At 47.2% G+C, this 19,126-nt stretch overlaps 1 protein-coding gene across 3 annotated transcripts in view; it reads left to right on the forward strand.

Moving 5' to 3' along the window:
- The window catches only part of ECT2L (epithelial cell transforming 2 like), a 445,514-nt gene that overhangs the window by 70,222 nt on the left and 356,166 nt on the right, over positions 1-19,126 (forward strand). For all 3 annotated transcript variants that reach the window (XM_085612467.1, XM_085612469.1, XM_085612468.1), the window contains 2 exons: positions 14,183-14,295; positions 16,207-16,369. In XM_085612467.1, coding sequence (XP_085468593.1) covers positions 14,183-14,295; positions 16,207-16,369 — 276 coding nt within the window. The remainder of the gene's footprint in view (positions 1-14,182; positions 14,296-16,206; positions 16,370-19,126) is intronic.

Here is a 19,126-nt window from a genome sequence, read left to right on the forward strand (position 1 = left end):
AACATATGATTGGCGGTCTCTCCTTCTAGACCAAATGAAATCCTTATCTCTGAATTTAAAGCAGTTATCCTATAAATTACCCTTTCCCAGCACTCATAGAAGCGCTGCCTCTGACCGAAATGACTCTAAGCAGCTCAACATCTTCCTTGGTAAATAATCTTTAAATTCTCTGGCACATCACTATGTCTCCAACCTTGAGTTACCAAAGTATGTACTCCGCACAGATTGTTATCTAACCAGCGGTCTCCAATCTTTCCTGTAGTGAGAGCTACTTCTGTACAAGGAAAGTGCTCCGGAGGTACTACTATATTTTTTGTAGTGATAAAATAGTGTCTGTATGTGTTAACATTACTGTGTGACTTCCCTAACGAAGCAGGATTATCAGCAGTGGTCATCCAAGCCGTCCAGGCGAGGGTACGAACAGAAATACCAGGAACAAGTTTATCAATATTAAAGGGCTCCTGTTGACTAATAAATACCATTCAAATCATCACACACCCTCTGGCATATAAGGCATAACCACAGCAGTATGCCTTCCCTTTGCTTGAATTATTATTCAGCTATCAACTGTGTGTGTTTGGAAATTCACCTGTTTGTCTTTGTGAGCATGTCAGTTTCTTAAAAGATATACATTTTTCTATCAAATGCCACTTTCCATTTTGGGCAAACAAACTCAATTTTCCAGAAGAAAAAGCTTTTCTGAAAACACTTAATTTTTGTCTTTAAAATTTCAGTTTCAATTTTGAGGAAATGCATAGTTCCCAAACATCAGCTAGTCATTTTCATCCAGTACTCACATGTAAAACTGCCTCACTGGAATATATTCTGCTTCGAATGCCCTGGTATTACAATCATAGGCAATGGATGCTCACCATAACACCAAGGATGCCTGTATTATGCCAGTAATGCCCACCATTAACCAGGGCCACCACTGTGGCAAGGCTAGACACCATAATGCCCAGGATGGCCACCATATAACGGTCAGGGCCTTTATTATGGGAGGTGCAGTCACCATTCTGTCATGGATGGCTAAAACCAGAGCAGTCATGCTCTTAATATGTCCATGATGGCTTTCAGTATGCCACAAATAGACTAAGATTACCCAAAAAATTCAAGAATGACTTTTATTGTGGCATTGGCACTATTACGGCATTCAGCTCCTGGGATGATCATGCTTTCAACTAACACATTTTCACTTCACCTCCTGCAGTTTCACACTTTGGTGGGTAAGCACTGGGTACTACTCAGGCTTCAGCTACCAATCTTCTTTCATAGTCCATTATTCACACTTGTAGAGCAACTGATATTGCAGTGCCTACAACATGGACAATCTCCTTGTGACTCAGTTATATTAAGAGTGGATACAGATGGTCCTGTGGCAGACCCCATAGGCCAACATAGTGTGTGTCCGAGTGATATCTTGATATGCACAGACTCTTTGAGATACTGTCTTACCTTCACCTCTGAGAGCTACTTTGAGGGTGCTGGGGAGCTACCAGTAGCTCCTGAACTACTCGGTGGAGACCCCTGTTTTATTGCTTCAGTAATATTTGGCTAGGGAAAATTAGTGAAATTCCATTTGAAAATACTCTTAAACAGGAAGCTCATTCAAATTTTATAAGTAAATACGTTTTCTACTGAGGGCTGAATTATTGGCTTCACCAATAATTGTTTTTTCCTCTGCATATGGTGCTGTGCAGGCACGGATATACATATATAGGGCCTGATTCACAAACGGCCTCTGCAGTCGCGGTGGAGGCCTCAGTCGCGGCGGGGGGGCCTGCAGTCGTAGCAGGACCTCTGCAATGGGAAACTGCTGTATGGAGCTCCCACCACGAGTGCGGGATCCCTGCTCCGACTGCGAGCCCTCCGCCACGACTGCAGAGACTGTTTGTGAATGAGGCCCATAGTATCTCCCTTGTAATAGTGTGTAAAAAAAAAAATAGGAAACCGCATTACAAGATGGCTGCAGTGGATGGGCATGCATGCATGCATGAAGGCCATATTTTACTTGCATTTCTTATGTTTTTTTAAAACTCCATTATAAGATGGCCACCATTGAGGGAGGAGCCTAGCGCGCAACCAAGATGGCCGCGTAGGTGCGAGGCTCCCGAGGACCTCCGCGACCTCCTATCACTATCCTGAACATATCCTGTCCCAGATGAGGGGACTGTGTTGGTGAGCCCGAGCTGAGGTGGCGCCCGTTTTCCGCTTCCAAATCGGACCTCGGACACCGACTTTAACACCGATTGAGGTTTGCGGCCTTCTCCTAGCCGAACCCCGGATTTGCGTTGTGGGGCGATCCAGTGACGAAGTGAATAACAGCGGCGGGCAGGGCTTGGTGGCTCGCGGAACCCGCACTTTCACTTTCGCTTTCGTACCCTCCTTGCTGTCTATGCGAGGTTGGGTCACGGGGCTTTGTGTGTTGGTGTGGCCTCGCTGGGGGACCCTGCCTGCCCGCCGGCTGTGATCCGCCCCGCAGATCTGGGGTGGCACCCCCCCGGAGCCCGTGGACCGGCTTGCCTGCCCTTCACGACGTGGCTGGTGCGATCGGGAGACTGGGACCATGGCCACGAAACAAGATGGCGATCGGGCAAAGGTAAAATCGACCCGGCGTGGCGCAGCCCATCAGTCCAACAGCATGGATCGCTATACCCTCCAGAAGGGATCTCCTGAGGTGCCACGCAAGTCCCCTGAGGGCCCTACTGATGCCCCCGATCTGCCCACGGATCTGACTCTGCGGGATGTCATGGGCGCCATCGCCGAGATGAAGGCCTCTGTGGGCCAGCGTTTTGACACACTGGCGCAGAAGATCGACTCGGTCCTCGTAGATGTTGGCCTGATAAGGGCCGATCTCTCCAAGACCAACGACCGAGTCGATTCTTTGGCCCACACCGCATCGGGCCTTACGACAGATGTGGCGGCCCTGCAAACGGAGGTGCGCCGGCTTGCTCGGGCGAGTGCGCTGATGGATCGTCGCCTGGAGGACTCCGAGAGTCGGGCCCGGCGTAACAACATCCGTATCATCGGGGTGCCTGAGGGACGTGAGGAAGCGGCGGCGGACCTTTTCGTGGAAGACCTGATCGTTACCCATCTCCAGCCACGGGGGCTGAGTAAATTCTTTGCTGTGGAGAGGGCCCACAGGGTTCCCGGGGGAAGGCCTAAGGTCGGAGCCGCTCCGAGACCTCTCATCGCCCGGATTTTTAATTTTCGGGACAGAGACGCTATCCTGCAATCCTCCAGACTACAGGGACCGATTAGACTTGATAATATGGACATTAATTTTTATCCTGACTTCACCCCTGCGGTCCAGAAGCAGAGACTGAGCTTCCTTGGTGTCAAGCGCCGTCTTCGGGACCTAAACATCAAGTACGCCATGCTCTTCCCAGCTAAGCTGCGAGTGGAGGTGGAAGGTCGCACACACTTTTTTGATCGTCCCGAAGCGGCCGGGGACTGGCTGGATACTCTGTCTGGAGATCGGGATCGGGGTGGCGGGGGGGGAGCGGCTGGGGGAGAGGGCTCGCCGGATCAAGACTGAGGGACTAATATTAGGCCTCGCTCGGGACAAAAATGATGCCACTTTTGACTATACGTCGGATTGCTTAAGTTCCCCTCCTATGGAGGTTGTGTGGGGTCGCTTGGGGGTTCTCCCTCCTCCTCTGGGGGTCTAGTTAGTTTAACTATCTATGGGGCGACAGGCACACTGCACATTGGGGGGGCTGTCTGGGCTCATGCAGGGGTGCAGGGAGGGGGGAGTTTTGTTGGGGTGGGTGGGCAGGGATGGGGCGTTGTTTGTTATTATCACAAGGCAACCCTTTTTTTGTGTAGGCTCTACTGTGCTCTCGGGGGGACGAATGATGGTTTTTGTGTATGATGGGGGGTAGGGAATTGACTTTGTTGTCTTGGAACGTTAATGGACTGGGGGACAGGATCAAACGAGGTGTGGTCCTACAGTATCTGAAGCGACTCTCGCCTGATGTGGTCTTCCTGCAGGAGACACACCTTATTGGCAATTCCTTCTGCGCCATGAATCGGCGTGGCTACCGCCTCGTGGCCCACTCGGGCTTCACGTCAGGCTCGAGGGGTGTGGGTATCATGGTAAAGAACTCACTCCCGTTAGAAATTGATGAGGTGCTCCACGATGACAGGGGACGTTACACTGTCTTGGTGGGGAGAATGGAGGGCAAAGTGGTTGTCTTTGTGTCAGTGTACGTCCCACCGGGGTTGCAGTCGACCACCTTTGCAGATCTGGGGCGCCTCCTCCTTGGCCTTCCGGGGGGCTTCTGGTGGTGGGGGGGGATTTCAACGCGGTGGTTTCTGGGACTGTGGATCGTCACCCCCCTAGGGACCTCCCCCGGGCACAGGCGTGGCTATCCGGCCTCTTGGATACACTGGGATTGGTGGACTGCTGGCGCTTAAAACATCCCACGCAGTTGCAATACACTTTCCACTCGGGGGCCCATGGTAGTCTCTCACGGCTTGATTATGTCCTTGTCCCGGCGGCCCATGTCGGGAGGGTGGGGGAGGTGCGCCATTTGGCACGGGGTATCTCGGACCACTCCCCGCTATTGTTGCATGTTGATGTCTTTCCGAGGGCTGAGAGCAGGGTGGTCCCAATCAATTCCTGGTACCTGCGCGACCCCACCATTCGCGCTGACTTGATTAAATCCCTCCAGCGCTATTTTGAGGGGAATGTGGGGTCAGTGCCTTCAGCTATCTCCCTGTGGGAGGCCTTCAAAACAGTACTTAGAGGGGAGGCCCTATCCCTTATTTCCCACGCCCGGAGGCGTGAGCGGGAGGAGGTGACCCGGGTGGAGGCTGAAATAGCGGAGCTGGAGGGTAATCTAGAAGATGGGGTGACGGACGCTGCACTACATGTCCTCCAGCTCAAGCAGGCGGCTTATAGGGCCCTCGTTACTGAGGCGGCCAGGGGCCTTAGTAGAGAGCAACAGGGGCGGCTGTATGATGTGGGTGATAAGGCTGGTAAACTGATAGCGTGGTTGGATAAAAAGGAAAGAGCGAATCGTGTGGTCCCGCTGATTGAAAACACGAATGGTGTGTGTGTAACTGAGCCAGAAGAAATTGTCTCCTGCTTCGCGGAGTATTTCCGCGAGGTGTATTCCCCGGTCTCTTCTTGCTCGGAAGAGGATTCCCGTGCCCTGCTCAGAGATATCGCGCTGCCTTCCCTGTCCGGGGAGGACAGGGTGTCGCTGGACGCCGCTCCCACCTCCGACGAAATCGCCCTCGCCATACGCTCGGTCGCTTCTGGCAAGGCCATGGGCCCGAATGGTATCCCTATCGAGCTGTATAAGCTGCGACCGGATACATTGGCGCCTCACCTCCGCGCAATGTTCCTCGCGGCCCACTCGTTGGGCTCCCTCCCGCTTGACCAGCGTCTGGCTACAATCGTGGTGATCCACAAGGAAGGGAGACCTCGGGATCGGGTTACTTCTTATCGGCCTATCTCACTACTGAATGCGGAGCCCAAAATTCTCGCTAAGGTACTCGCCAATCGGCTGGTCGGTGTGGTGGGAGATCTGGTTCATCAGGACCAGTCTGGCTTCATTCCCCATCGCAATACAGCCCTTAATCTGCGGCGTTTGCATGGGGTGCTTGCGCGCGTCCCATTCATACGGGAATCGGCCATTTTGGCGTCCTTAGACGCCACCATGGCGTTTGACACGCTTGAGTGGCCATACATCTGGGCGATGCTTGCTAAGTTCGGGTTTGGCCCAGGATTCATCAGTTGGGTCAAATTGTTGTATGCGGGCCCATTGGCACAGGTGGTCGTGAACGGAAGAGTATCGGCCCCGTTCGAGCTGGGCCGGGGCACGCGGCAGGGCTGTCCCCTGTCGCCGCTTCTTTTTGCGCTTGCCTTGGAGCCCTTGGCGGAGTGGCTGCGGTGGGAGCCTTCCATCCGTGGTCTCCGTTGGACCCCCGAGTATGAGGATCGCGTATCCCTATACGCTGATGACATCCTTCTGTACCTAGCCTCCCCACGCAAATCACTTATAGTCCTAGTTGATGTTTTACACTCGTTTGGTCGTAACTCCGGTCTCGTCATCAATTGGGCTAAATCGTGTGTGTATGTTCTCTCTGGGGAGGCTCCTATTCTCCCGCGGGGCTGTCCGATCCAGATCGCCCCGCTGGGATTTCGGTACCTGGGTGTCTTCATTACTCTGGACCCGGAGGCCCGGTATGAACGTAATCTGCTTCCCCCCCTCCAGCGTTTGCGGGTAGATGTCGCACGCTGGCGGCGCCTGCCGCTTTCGCCGCTCGGCCGGGCGGCACTGTTCAAAATGATGTCTCTGCCGCGTTTTCTGTACGCTCTGCAGAACACTATGGACTTGGTCCCGGCGCGCTACTTCCGTGAGGTGGAGAGTCTGCAGCGCCGCCTGTTCTGGGACGGGAGGCCGCGTATTGCTCTGGCTAAGCTGACGCTCCCATGGTTTGATGGGGGGATTGCCCTCCCGGATATTAAACGGTACTATTGGGCCTCCCAGCTTGCTGCCATTAACCATGGCCTCTACGGGCCCGCCTTAAACCCGGCATTTGAAATGGACAAGATGCTCCTGCCAGGTGGCGATTACAATCGAGCGCTCTACTCTAGCGCGCCCGACGCTCGTCTGACGGGCCCCACGCGTGTCATGGTGCAAGTCTGGCACGCGGCCAATGCAGCTATGGGGTGGAAGGACCGTTTGACCCGGGCGTCACCGCTATACGCGTCTGAGCGGTTGGGTTCCCTGTGGACCTCTAAGGGATTCGAGAAGTGGGACATAATAGGTATCAGTAAAGTGGGGGATCTTTGGACGAGGGGAGGATTTAAAACGTTCGATATGCTGCAGACGGAATTCCAGTTGCAGGGCAGTGAATACTTCCGGTATTTGCAGGTCCGTCATGCGCTGGGCTCCGTCTTCACGGACGTTGCCTCCATCCCGGAATATTCCCCCCTGGAAGATAGAGTGCTGGATGGGCACGTCCCGGACAGCACGATCTCACTTATATACAAAAAGCTGATAAACGACCGCTCGGGCCTGTTGGCTGCCCTTCGTGCGGCTTGGGTTGCCGACGGGCTGGAGTTGGACGACGAGGACTGGACCTCCGCGGTGGCCTCCCCGAAGGAGGTGGCCATACCGGCTCGCCTTCGCTTCGTCCAGCTCAAGATACTCCACCGGGTCTACATGACGGGGCCAAAGCTTCTGCGTATGGGCTATGCCGAAGATGGGTTATGTAAGCGTGGGTGTGGTGCTTTGGGGACCTTTATGCATATTTTGTGGGAGTGCCCGGAGGTAGAGGGGTTCTGGCGTGGTGTACATGAGGTGCTGCGTCTGGTTACGCATGTGGCGCTGTTGCCTGAAGCGAGGAGATGCCTGTTGAATGTGTGGGAACCGACTGATTACTCAGCGCCGCAGACGTGGTGGGTGACTCTGGGATATATGGTAGCCAAGCGTGATATTGCTCAACTGTGGGGATCCCAGAGGCCCCCGACGGTCTCGGCCTGGAAAGAACACATGGACTGGTGCATGTTTTGCGAAAAAGTGGTGTATGTGGCGAGGGGTAAGCCTGGGACATGGGTGAAAGTATGGGGCCCCTGGAACGCCTACCGAGGGGGTATCTGCGCGCCACCGCTGCTGCCTGATCCCTCGCCAGCCCCATCCCCTTAGCCGACTCATTCCCCCGCTGCCGGGCATTGGGTTCCCCCAGTCCTCGCTTTGCTCTCTTCCCCCTCTTCACACTTCTGTGTATAGTTGGGATCCCCCCTCTTGGGGAGCACGTGCTGCTATTTTTGATTGTGGGTTGCCTTGTGGGTGTGGTTTTAATTTTTGTTGTTCTTCATTTAAAATGAAACCGCATAATGGGGCCTGGATGATGTGGTCTTTGACATTGTTATCTACTGAGAAATGCTCCTCCTGTAATACCACGTATTCCATGAATGTATGTCGTATGTTCCTACCATTGCTAGCGGCCGGCCGGAAGGTTGTGGGCCCATACTTGTATACTTTTAAGACCTGTAATAAACGGTTTAAAAAAAAAAAAAAAAAAAGATGGCCACCATTTATACACATGCATTCACGACAAACATGTCTGAATGGTTTGGCTTTGTCATTGCTTGTGAAACAATTCTGAAAGCACCAGCAAAGTCTAAATACGAGTGAGTCAACCCCAGTTGTGCATGGCAGTTAAAGTCACATGTTGCACTTTGGGGGAGGGATGGGATGTGGCAGCAATACAGTGGAGAGGTTACCTCATGGGATACTTAAGTTTCTGTATCCTTCCACAAAATGTCATGGCTTTAAGTGCAGCCTGCCCCAGCCAATTGCAGCTTTTTAAAAATAATGCCACCAACTAGTGGATACAGGGGGCTGACCTAAAGCCTAGTCTTCTGTACTGTATGTATTTATCTGTTTGTACATAATGTCTGGGAAGCAGCTATGACTGTAAGTGATAGCTAAAAACATTTATTTCAACTCACTTAAAATTGATTTTCTAGGTTGAGTGGTGAAGATTGAAGAAATTAATTTGGTAAATGACGAAGATCAGCTCTTTTGGGTTAGTCCCAGGGCTCTTCTATGGAGAATCGATGGCTTTGGCTAGTAGAGAGTCGGTTTACTCGCAGGCTTGTAAATGCGTTGCTTTATGAGGGCTTAATATTCATGAATTAGAGATGGTGTAAAGTAGAAAATTATGCTAATTTTCCATCAACATCTCTGCCAACAGTTAACAGTGGACCAGTACTTTGAACCCTGCTGTGAGTGATCCTGGGTGTTTAAGAAGCACATGGTACAGAAATAGTAATTTGTCTACCTGATAGCTTCTAGTAAAACATGAAAGGTATAGGAAGTGAGCAGTGCTGTGAAGGGCTCTTGCATCAGAATGCCAGTAACAGTTGTCCCCTTCTTCCCTGGGACAAGTAATCAAATGCAGCAATTGGTGTTCTTTACAGGGAATTGGTGTACTGGCATAAAAAGAACAAAGAAGTGTTAGGAGGCAGACAAATGGGTTTGAGTATCTCTCATATGTAGGTGGTATGTGTAGAGCCGCACCTCCATACTTTGAGAAAACACATACTCACTCACTCACACACACTATTTTCACAATATACACTACTTGTCCACAAACCATGTGCGTCAGCAGGATTGTACATAAAACAGCTCAGTAGCTACTCTACAAGTTAGGGCAGAGGTTGAATAGACCCCAATCATATTTCAACACACATCCCCATCCTATTAGTCTAAAACCTACCTAAATTATAACCAAGTACCTAATAGCATGGTTGTGTTCGTACTCGTAATATCAAAGCCTCCCCTTGTACGTTATTGTGCCATCAGGCCTGAAGTCAGAACTCTGTATTACATCATCCCCTCCAGAAAGTCCATATGTCCAACCCCTCACTTGGTACTTTATATACCTTTCTTATGCATGGTATTCTGTGGAACGCGCAGGGATTGGCTCATGCTCAGTTTTTCTTCCATCTTCTTTCAATACAAAAAACACAAGATGTCTACACTATTCACGAACATCAGGAAATGGTCTGTTGACTCGAGTTTAATAAAATGTCAGTTATGCACACATTTTATTTGCTGTTCTATTTAAACAAGTGAGCCTGCCTTCTTAGCCCTGTTCTTGCACCACACACTCCAGCATGAACAATAGTGTTCATATTCGCATATAAGCAGGTCTGTATTGTATGTAACCTCAAATAAACATAGAAGCCTTGTTACACACATCACTTTTGCCATGTTTCTCCCCTCCCCCCATTTTGCTAAGCCAGCATTGTAGGAAGCTGGATCTGTATATACTATACCAAAATGAGGTATAGTGTGCACAGAGTCCAGGTAGGCAGAGGGAAAATTAGATAACACCTTATTCTCTATTTGTGGTAGTGTGGGCGAGCAGTAAGGCTTTATTGGGGTGTAGTGTTAAGCATTTGTTGTACACACTCAGGCAGCAAATTATATCACACACTCAAAGACTGAACTCAGACCAATTTGTTTGTATAAAAAAATATTATGATGTTATTTTATATCTTAGAACCAAGCCAAGCCTGGTGCAGGTAAGTGAAGTAAATGCTTTGCAAAAGCGTATGCAATGTTTTACAGTTGAATGCAGGTTGAAATGCAGTTGGTTGAATTACAGGTAAGTCAGGAGTTCGAAATGACTTTTTAGCTACTTTTACTGTGTACGTTACTTTATAGATTACTTTTTAAGTTACTTTTTCTAATCAGTGTGATATGCCTATATATCACACTGAGACATTTCTTAGACAAAAGGTAAGTAATTCCCTTTTTGTACATTTGCAGTTTTTCAATGTTTCATACTAACCAACTCCACACTTAAAAGAATTTTTAAGGAAAAATAGTCAAAGCAATCCTATGGAAGGAAATGAAGTTAACGGTTTGCAGGTTTTTTGTGGGAGTTGGTATTCTGGGGTTAAAATCAGGGTTCCCCAGTGTCAAGGAAGCAACACCCTCAGTTGCACTAGGGCAGCCGGGAGCAGAGTGTTGAGGCCCAGTGTTATCCAATGGGGAATAGGGGGCCTCCGGTTGGTGGCTGCTCACGAGCAGGCCACAAGGTTGTGGGAGCAAAGCTCCTGGTGTTAGGCTCAGGACAAAGGGGTTCAGTTTTAGCACACAAAGTGAACCTGCAGCGACAGTTGGTTGCATAGTTCTGTTTTGGCGTCGGGTGCCCTGTTATTTTCAATGGGAGTTGCTGGTTTTGGATTTTGGCTGCAGGCTCAGTCCAGGAAGACTTACCGGGAGGAACCAACAGCTGGAAAGGTAAGTTGGAGGGCACAGGGATGTAGGTGCACCTTGGGTTCTTTTCTCCGGGGTAAGGGCGGCTGGGTGCAGGGGTGTCTTTTGAGGTCCGATTTCATCTTACCGGGCCACTCTTGGTTGGAGGGGTCTCCATGCATAGTCTGCAGGCAACGTCGGGGAGTCCTGGAGGGGTCAACCCATGGTGGACTCAGACTCTGGAGCGCTGGGGGACCAGTGGGCCACCTGGATTCCGGACATAGGTGTCTGGTGCAGTGGTGGTTCCAGGCATTGGGTTTTTGTCCTCAGGAGGCTCAGAGTCTGTCTTGGGAGGTTTTTTTTTTAACAGAGCTGCCCTTCACAGGAGATCCAGTCTTTGTTGAAGGCAGTCAGCTCTCCCTGGGGTTCCGGGGGTCGCTGGCTGCAGGACTTTTGGTGCAGGATCTCATGATACTGCAGAGAGGCCGGTAGGGCTTGGGCCAAGTCAGTTCTTCTCTGCAGTCTCCTCTGCTGGGTGTCTTCTTTTGTCCTTCTTCTTCATAGGTTTTGGGAATCTATCTTCTTGGTTCAAGGCTGCCCCCTAAATACTGTGTTTAGGGGGCATTTTAGGGGTCTTGAGGTCAATAGCCAATGGGCTACTGACCATTGGGTGACTACAGCCTTGGTATTCTCACCCCACATGGGGGAGTGGGCACAATCCCTAATCCTGATTGGGGAGTGCCTGCCTTCTGCAAGATGGCGGGCACTGAAGAGTGGGCTTCACCTCGCCTCCCCCACCTAAGGGGTGGGATTGGCAGATGTGGGCACACCTTATGGGCTGGCTAATTTTTCCCGCCTGCCTTCCCACCGAAAAGGAGGGTAGACAGGAAGGGGGCCTCCTGACCTGGGGGAGGTGTGACTACCTCCGCTCAGGAAAGGCTTCGTTTCTGGGCTCAGGGAGCGAAGGCTCCCACCCCAGGGGTCCAGAAACATGTCTTGGGGTGGCAGGCTGGTGTGTACCAGTCTGGGAACCCACCAGAGGCTGGTCCTTTTTCAATGGGCATCTCTAAGATACCCTCTGAGTGCATTTTCATTACATTCCACGCTGGCATCAGTGTGGGTTTAATGTGCTGAGAAGTTTGATACCAAACCTCCCAGTTTTCAGTAATGCCATTATGGTGCTGTGGAGTTCGTAATGACAAACTCCCAACACCATATACTCTTAATGGCATTACTGCACTTCCATTCTCTAAGAATTGGTCTAGACACTGTAGGAATACAGGGCTCATGCACCTGTACCCTCACCACTAGTATAGTGCACCCAGCTAGAGGGGTGGCTGAACTATGCCAGGGCAGTGGGTTGTAGGATGGCACACAGGGATGTGTGCCATGTCGACCCTTCACTTTGTTCTGCACCAAAACATGCATCCTGCAATGGCAGTGTGTGTGTGAAGGTACAGGGCCTCTAAGGGTGGCACAATAAGTGCTGCAGCCCTTAGGGGCCTTCCTTGGCCACAGTGCCCTTGGTACCCAATAGTACCTTTTACAAGGGAATGACATGTGGCCAGAGAGGTCCCTATTGGCGGTACAAAGTACAGTTTTGGGAAAGAACACAGACCCTGGGAACCTGATTGTCAGGAACCCAGGGCACATCAAGTCAATGTGCATCAGAAGTCTGTCAAAAAGTGGGGGGTTACTGCAACAGAAACCCAGCTTCCTACAAGCATTGCAAAATGTCTCCTTCCTACCAAAGACCGAAAGTCCACATGCTCTATTATAAACTAATCTAATGCATTACATTGTCAATGCATTTGTACCAGTAAGGCTGCAGATGCACAGAATCATCTTCAGGATCATATTCACTCAAACTATATATTCCCATCACTACAAAAACATAAATATGCAACGTCATACTAATCTTTGTAAGGTGGAAAAGGTGGGTGTGGCAGGTGCAAAATGGCGAGTTCCTGGGAGAGGCCTGCCAGAGACCCCAGGCCTCTGTTGCGATAGGTGCTTGAATGTGCATAAAGTGGTCCTAGAATTTGATACCTCAGCTGCTGTAATATGACAGCGCTGCCCGTAACCCAAGGGACATCACCTAGTGGTGAAATAGTACAAGAGGGGTTGGCAAGTTAATTCTCTCTCTATAAACCCTAGTGGAGGATCTTTTGGGCTACAGGATAAATTTAATTGGGGAACGCCTCTTAGTGTCTTATATTTCTATAATTCCTAAGTTGTAACTTTATCTGAATTGCTTCTTGTACTTTTGTTTCTGTGATGTGTGTTCCTACATCAGCAGGAGTATTGTAAATCTAATGGTATAGGTCCAGTTTTCAAATCTTGACTTCATTAAAGAATTCCTGACTGTTGTGTTGCATTTTGTTATGGCATGGTGATCTTGAAACAAAAGGTCAGGAGTTGCTATCATATCTAAATTGCAGCGATGCTCTTCTCTTATGGTGTCTTCTTAGGGTAGCAAACCTTATCATATCTCTGGTAGAGGTTGCTTTTGGTTCAGATGGTTTACATTGAGGACATTTCTGATTTCGGCTGATCATGGGCCGTATTACAAAAAGTGCCCCACTTTGTTTGCCCCAGGGTACTTTTTAATTACAGAAGGGGCCATAGATGCTTGTCCAGCCAGTTCTGTGATATTGATAGCTCTGGCGCATATGTAGCACCAGCACTATCTCAAGACTGCATTCCTTCATTTAAATGGGGGCATGGCCCCATGCAAATAATTGAGGGCTAGGCTGATTTCACAGTGGGGTATCGGTAGGCTGCCTCCCCTTTGTATTACATGTAGACTTGCTCCTCTGCACTACAGTAAGCTCTGTTGACCCTCCCTCCTACTTAGCCTGGTGTAATGGGTTAATATCCACCATCTAAACATGATGGTGGTTTGCTGCAGGTTCATGTACTGTCCAGAAACGCCTCCTGCTGATAAAATGTCATGAATACACTGAACACCTCGACTACACTGTTAAGTGCACTGAGAGTAAATTACTGAGGAAGTCAGAAAAAATCAGGCGGGGAATAGGGTGTCATAGCCTCCATTGCTATGTGAGCATTTTCATACCAGTCCATGACTTTTGTGATCCTGGTTCACTGTGGCACATTTTAGAGTCCGGTTTCTCCAGCAGCTAATAGAAGGAGCATTCTTGATTTGCATTTGAGGGTGCTTTATAGTCATGAAACTCCATACAAACACATATTTTCTAAAGATAGCAATGTTTTGGTAGCTGCAGGCCATCAAAGGTGAGGGATAAAACAGAGTAAGCACCTTTCACTTTGTGCTGAGCATTTAGGACTTTCATTCCCTTTTCTTTTATTATTTATTATTTGAAAATGTTCTTGTTTTGTCCTGGACAGGCTGTCTTTGTAGAGGTAGAGAATCTGGACACAATTTGATTATCAGAAAATAACTTGTTCTGAAATGTTTCTTTCAGCTCTTCAATGAGAGAATTAACCTAGTGAGCCATTGGTTTGATCTGTGGACCGACAAGCAACGGAAACACTTTCTGCATGCCATGCTCGCCAGGTGCAGCAAATCACAGCTAACGTAAGTATGCTGTGTAGGTACCTTTAGATTCAATATTTTTATTACCCTACTGAAAACAATAAGTGCATTATAAATCACAGGTATTTTAGACCTTTGGAACTCCCAGTCCGTTAGGGAAGCATGCTGCAACATTTTGTAGTAAAGCAAGAAGGTTTTAGGAAACTAATAGCAAGCAAAGCATGCACCCCACATGTCATCTTGACATTCCCTTAAATCAGTCCATTTTCTTCTGGATAGAAATAGATAATAGCACAGTAGCTCCAATGGGCTACTGAGAACCTCCTTGTCCTATTGAAACTGTTTCTTAATCCTTCAGTGGTGCTGCATCCTGTTTCTTATCTCCTGTTCCTGAGTGCCACTCTGTGTTGCACATTGCAGGCCTTTAAGAACACAGTGCATGCAGCTTTCAGTACTCCAAAGGGAACCTAAATGACATGTATTCTTCTTATGCGGAACTTAGAGGACTTTTGAGTTGGACATTGGAGAACAAAGTTTCAGAACTTTTCCAGAGTTGCCTCAGTGTTATCCACAGCTGATCTCCCACCTCTTGAGAGCCAGGCCTGGCACTGGGCAATTTATTCCACCTATATTCAACAGTAGTAAAATATATGTAGTATTGGAATGGGGATAGGCTTTGAAATGATTATCATCTGTTGATCAGATCTGCACGACACAGAGGGGCAGAAAGCCCACTAGACGCCAGGGCAAATATAAAAATAATGAGGAGGGAGCGGCCAATCCTGAAATCAGTTTGCAGCCTCCCACCAATGGGTTCCACATTGTTTTTCTGGTTTATCTCCAATCTGCCTGGCCCAGGAGGCAAATGTCCACTACATACCAAGGATTGGTGAGAAGGAAAAGGAATGGGATGGGGGGGAACTGCCATGCAAGAGGAGTGAGTTACCCCAAATATCAAAAAAGGGGCTCAGCACTTGGGGTCTGTGGGGGGAGGCATTGTATCTAAAAACACTATGTCCAGTGTATGGTCTATAGCGTTTCTGTAGCTTATGTATGTGTATCGTATTTATATAATACAAACCTAGCAGAGTACTGAATCAGGTCAAAGACAAAGATACAATAAGCATGTGATTGGAGAGGTAGCTGATTTCTATGAACGAAAGTGGATTGTTAATGCATCTTGATGAAGTGTTTCTCTAAGAGTGCTGTCTTTTCTAATTTATTATATTTAATTATGTGACTCCAACTGTGTCTGGGTTTTCAAGTAAGTATGAAGCTAAAGTCCAGCTGCTTTATGTTAGTTCCATGAAAACAGTGGTTCTGTAACAGGTTTTACTTTGCTGTCGAGTTTTAAAGCGCAGAAAGCAAAGCACTGTTCAGTCCTGATCTAGAATTTGAAGATTGGCAGATCAAAGCAGTACGTATCACTGGCACTAAAAATCGCAGTAGCTTTCTATTCTTGAAATTACTTTTTCCATCGTCGACTATGTTTATATGACCAGGGAAAATGCGGGAATATGGAGTTTACAATTTAAATTGGTTGAATTTAAATAAACCAATTGATGATCAGGACTTTGATCTATTCTTGACAAATTTATCCTATAGTATTATAAGACAGTGTGGAAGGAAGGCTTTAAGTTTTGTAGAATATCTTGGTTTAAATTGAAAGACACATCAATAATGTAATTGTTTCATAAATTGCAGGACCAAGAAGTAGATGACCATAGAAACGTATATCTGACATTGTGCAATACTTATCCTGACTTTTGTAGTTAGTCTTAGAATCTTCATGTGATTTGAAAATACATGACTGCCAGATGTCTAAAACCTTAGGAATAAGTTAAAAATAAATCACACTCACTAACAGAAATATCTTTTTGACTCAAGGCCATGTGTTTTACAATGGTATAGATAGGCAATGAAGCATTATTGCCATTCCTTTTTCATCCACAGGTTTTTGCAGAACTGGTTCACAGAAGTAGTTCCTGTTATGAAGCTGGACTTCACCACAGTGCTGCCGCGGTTCCTTTCCCTGTATATATTCTCCTTTCTAAATCCACAGGAGCTGTGTGCTGCTGGACAAGTCAGCTGGCATTGGAAGTTTCTCACTGAACAGGTATGCCCCTTCTCATGCACCATGATCCTCTTGTTATGGAATGATTTGAGCATCCGTTATGGAATGTTTAATGTCAGGTTTACAGTAATACACATAACATTTCTCCTGTGATTGTTAGCTCCATGTATTTCTGTGTTTTTCATGTTTTTCCGGCTCTCTTCTGATTATGTAGTTGTGTGCAGCCTAAGCTACTATGTTGATAAAAGAGCAGAACCTATTGTTTTAAAATACACGCACTCAATAAATGGAATAAAATATAGGGGAAAGGGAATAGCTATCGGGGTGAACCATGTGTCCCTTTTGAAGTAACTAGGTTTGGGCTCTTGAATCATGAACACTTTGATTCAAATGTTGAAATGTGAATTACTGTGGTGTCGGTGAGGTGATCGGGAGTCTTTGAGGACTGTGCGGAATACAGTATATGACTGAAAATGTCTTCATGCTGCATAGTGCATGCTCCTTGTCATTGTTACATTACCTGACTTATATACAATAAAAAGATCTATAAAAAAATTACACACACTCGAGCACAGCAGAGGACTGGAATAACTTTCGGATTCCAAATAAAAAAATCCTTGGTAATGTGAAGAAAAGCTTCAGTTTCATTAATGGCAAAGGACTGCAGATTATGCTTAACTCTATTTACTACAAATTCACTGCAGCCAACAACAGCCCCATGTAGTAAACAATAAATTTACCAGAAGTCTCAGACTATTGGAAACTTTAAAAGTGTGACATCCCTTTAGACATTCAGTATCAGCAGCGGTGAAAGGTCCATTTAACTTCCACCTTGGCTTCTTCTTTTAGTAAGCCAAAACTATTTTCAGACTCCAATTGTTCCTTTGCATCAAACATCCCCTCACTCATGTTTCCATTCCTCACCTACAAATATGCCATAAGATCATAAACCCATCCTGACACCGGCGAACCATATATATTGTTGAATCCATAAACATTTAAATGTACTATACCACAAACTGGAAATATTATGAAAGACGTCAGAATCACTTAGGCTTCCATTAAGAATGCCTGCATAAATTAAATGGAAGGAGGCCATAATGGAAATGACAATTCCCGTCAAAATTATAAGATCCGTTGGAGCACTGCAGACCCGGTGTATTTCAACCAGAGACTTTGGCGGCTGAAAATATCTTAAATCTCCTGGAGAATAAACAGATGCATAATGAGAAATTAAAAGATGTAAGACATTGGGTTATTGGTTGAGGGAGTAAACCACATAAGTCAATAAATGAAATGCCTAACCCTCTGATAGCTTGGCAGAAAAGGAGACAAGCTTAACATAGAGCCAATTTATAACTGATTTATGTAGCACACAAACAGTAAAAAAGAGAAAACCCAACACAAGTAAAATCACAAACCAATTCAGAAAAATGTAATAATTTTATTAAACAAAATGATACCAGAACAACAACAAAAATCCAATCAGTAGAACCAGAGATATATTTTTGGTTTGCGTGTGAAATAACGCCTAGAAGTATAGATTATATAGATTCCGGAAATTTACGTTGTGGAGTTTAGGAGAGCCGGCATGCTGGTGGGACGAGCGGGCCGATAATAAACACGTCATTGAACTTTTCGACTGGGATCCCTTGACCCAGCATGATTGCTGACTTATAATGCAAAGACATTAGAAGCCTGCACTTTGATAGCCCATGATTGTTTCTCATCTCTTATATTCTAAGAGTGTGATTATACTTCTTGCGGATTTCTGTGATATTCAAGCAGATTAGGTATCTACCGTCATGTATTGAGGTTATGAATGCAAGTGCGTTCCATACATCCACTGTGTTGATCCCTTCTTCATGTGGACCAAGATGCTTTTATTGAACTACAGTGGACGCTCTTCCAATTGATTTTTGTCCTGATGATGACCCTCGAATTACTTAAAGGGTTGAAACGTCGTCGACGCCAATAATGAGGCTTCAATGAATGAGGATATTATTGTTTGTGGTGTATTCCTGTTTTGTTTAGAAACCTGTTTTTGTGATTTCCCCGCAGCCACTATTTGTTTACACCTGTCAATGTTCACAATTGCAACACCGTCTGTGTAACTGTATGAGCGCCCCATTTATCGTATTTAAATATGTTCTTCTTTTGATAATATTAAAAAATATTTGGGGGGAAAAGATTATCTGTACATGGGTATTTTGTGAATTAGAAGCCCAATAATTGGGTAGCATACTTTTTTTTCTTCTTTCTCTTTCTTGATCTCTATTCTCGATTGTGAGGTTTCTCTTTCCCTTTTCTTGAAAGAAAACGTTTTTCTTTTTTCCAAGTGGTGTACCTGAACTATTGTTTGGATTATATTTTGGATTATATTAGAAGTATAGAGTGGAACTCACAATCATCTTGGTGTACTAGACTGGGGGAAAGTATCAAGTTCAGGCGACAGCGATGGAGCGCAGGTCGGATACAGGTACCAGGTTAGTCCTGCTAAAAAGTTACCTTCTAAGTCCGGTGTGAGGAATTCCATTGGCGATGGAGGAGGCTGCGAGTAGGAAGCTGGGCATCGTGGACGTTCCTCGTTGTAGCGCAAACAGCAGGTTGGGTATTGTAGAATGCCGTTGCTGTAGCGCGAAGTGTAGGTTGGGTGTCGCAGACTGTCGTTGCTGCAGTGTGAAGAGCCTTTCGGACATGGCCAACGGACGTTGCTGTTGCTTCGCGCTGGTTGTCATTGCTGTAGTGTGAAGTGCAGGTCTCTCTTTGCCGGTCGTTGCTGGCAGTCTCCATTGATGC

This window comes from Triturus cristatus, chromosome 6 (assembly GCF_964204655.1).
Source record: "Triturus cristatus chromosome 6, aTriCri1.1, whole genome shotgun sequence".
Lineage (NCBI taxonomy): Eukaryota > Metazoa > Chordata > Amphibia > Caudata > Salamandridae > Triturus > Triturus cristatus.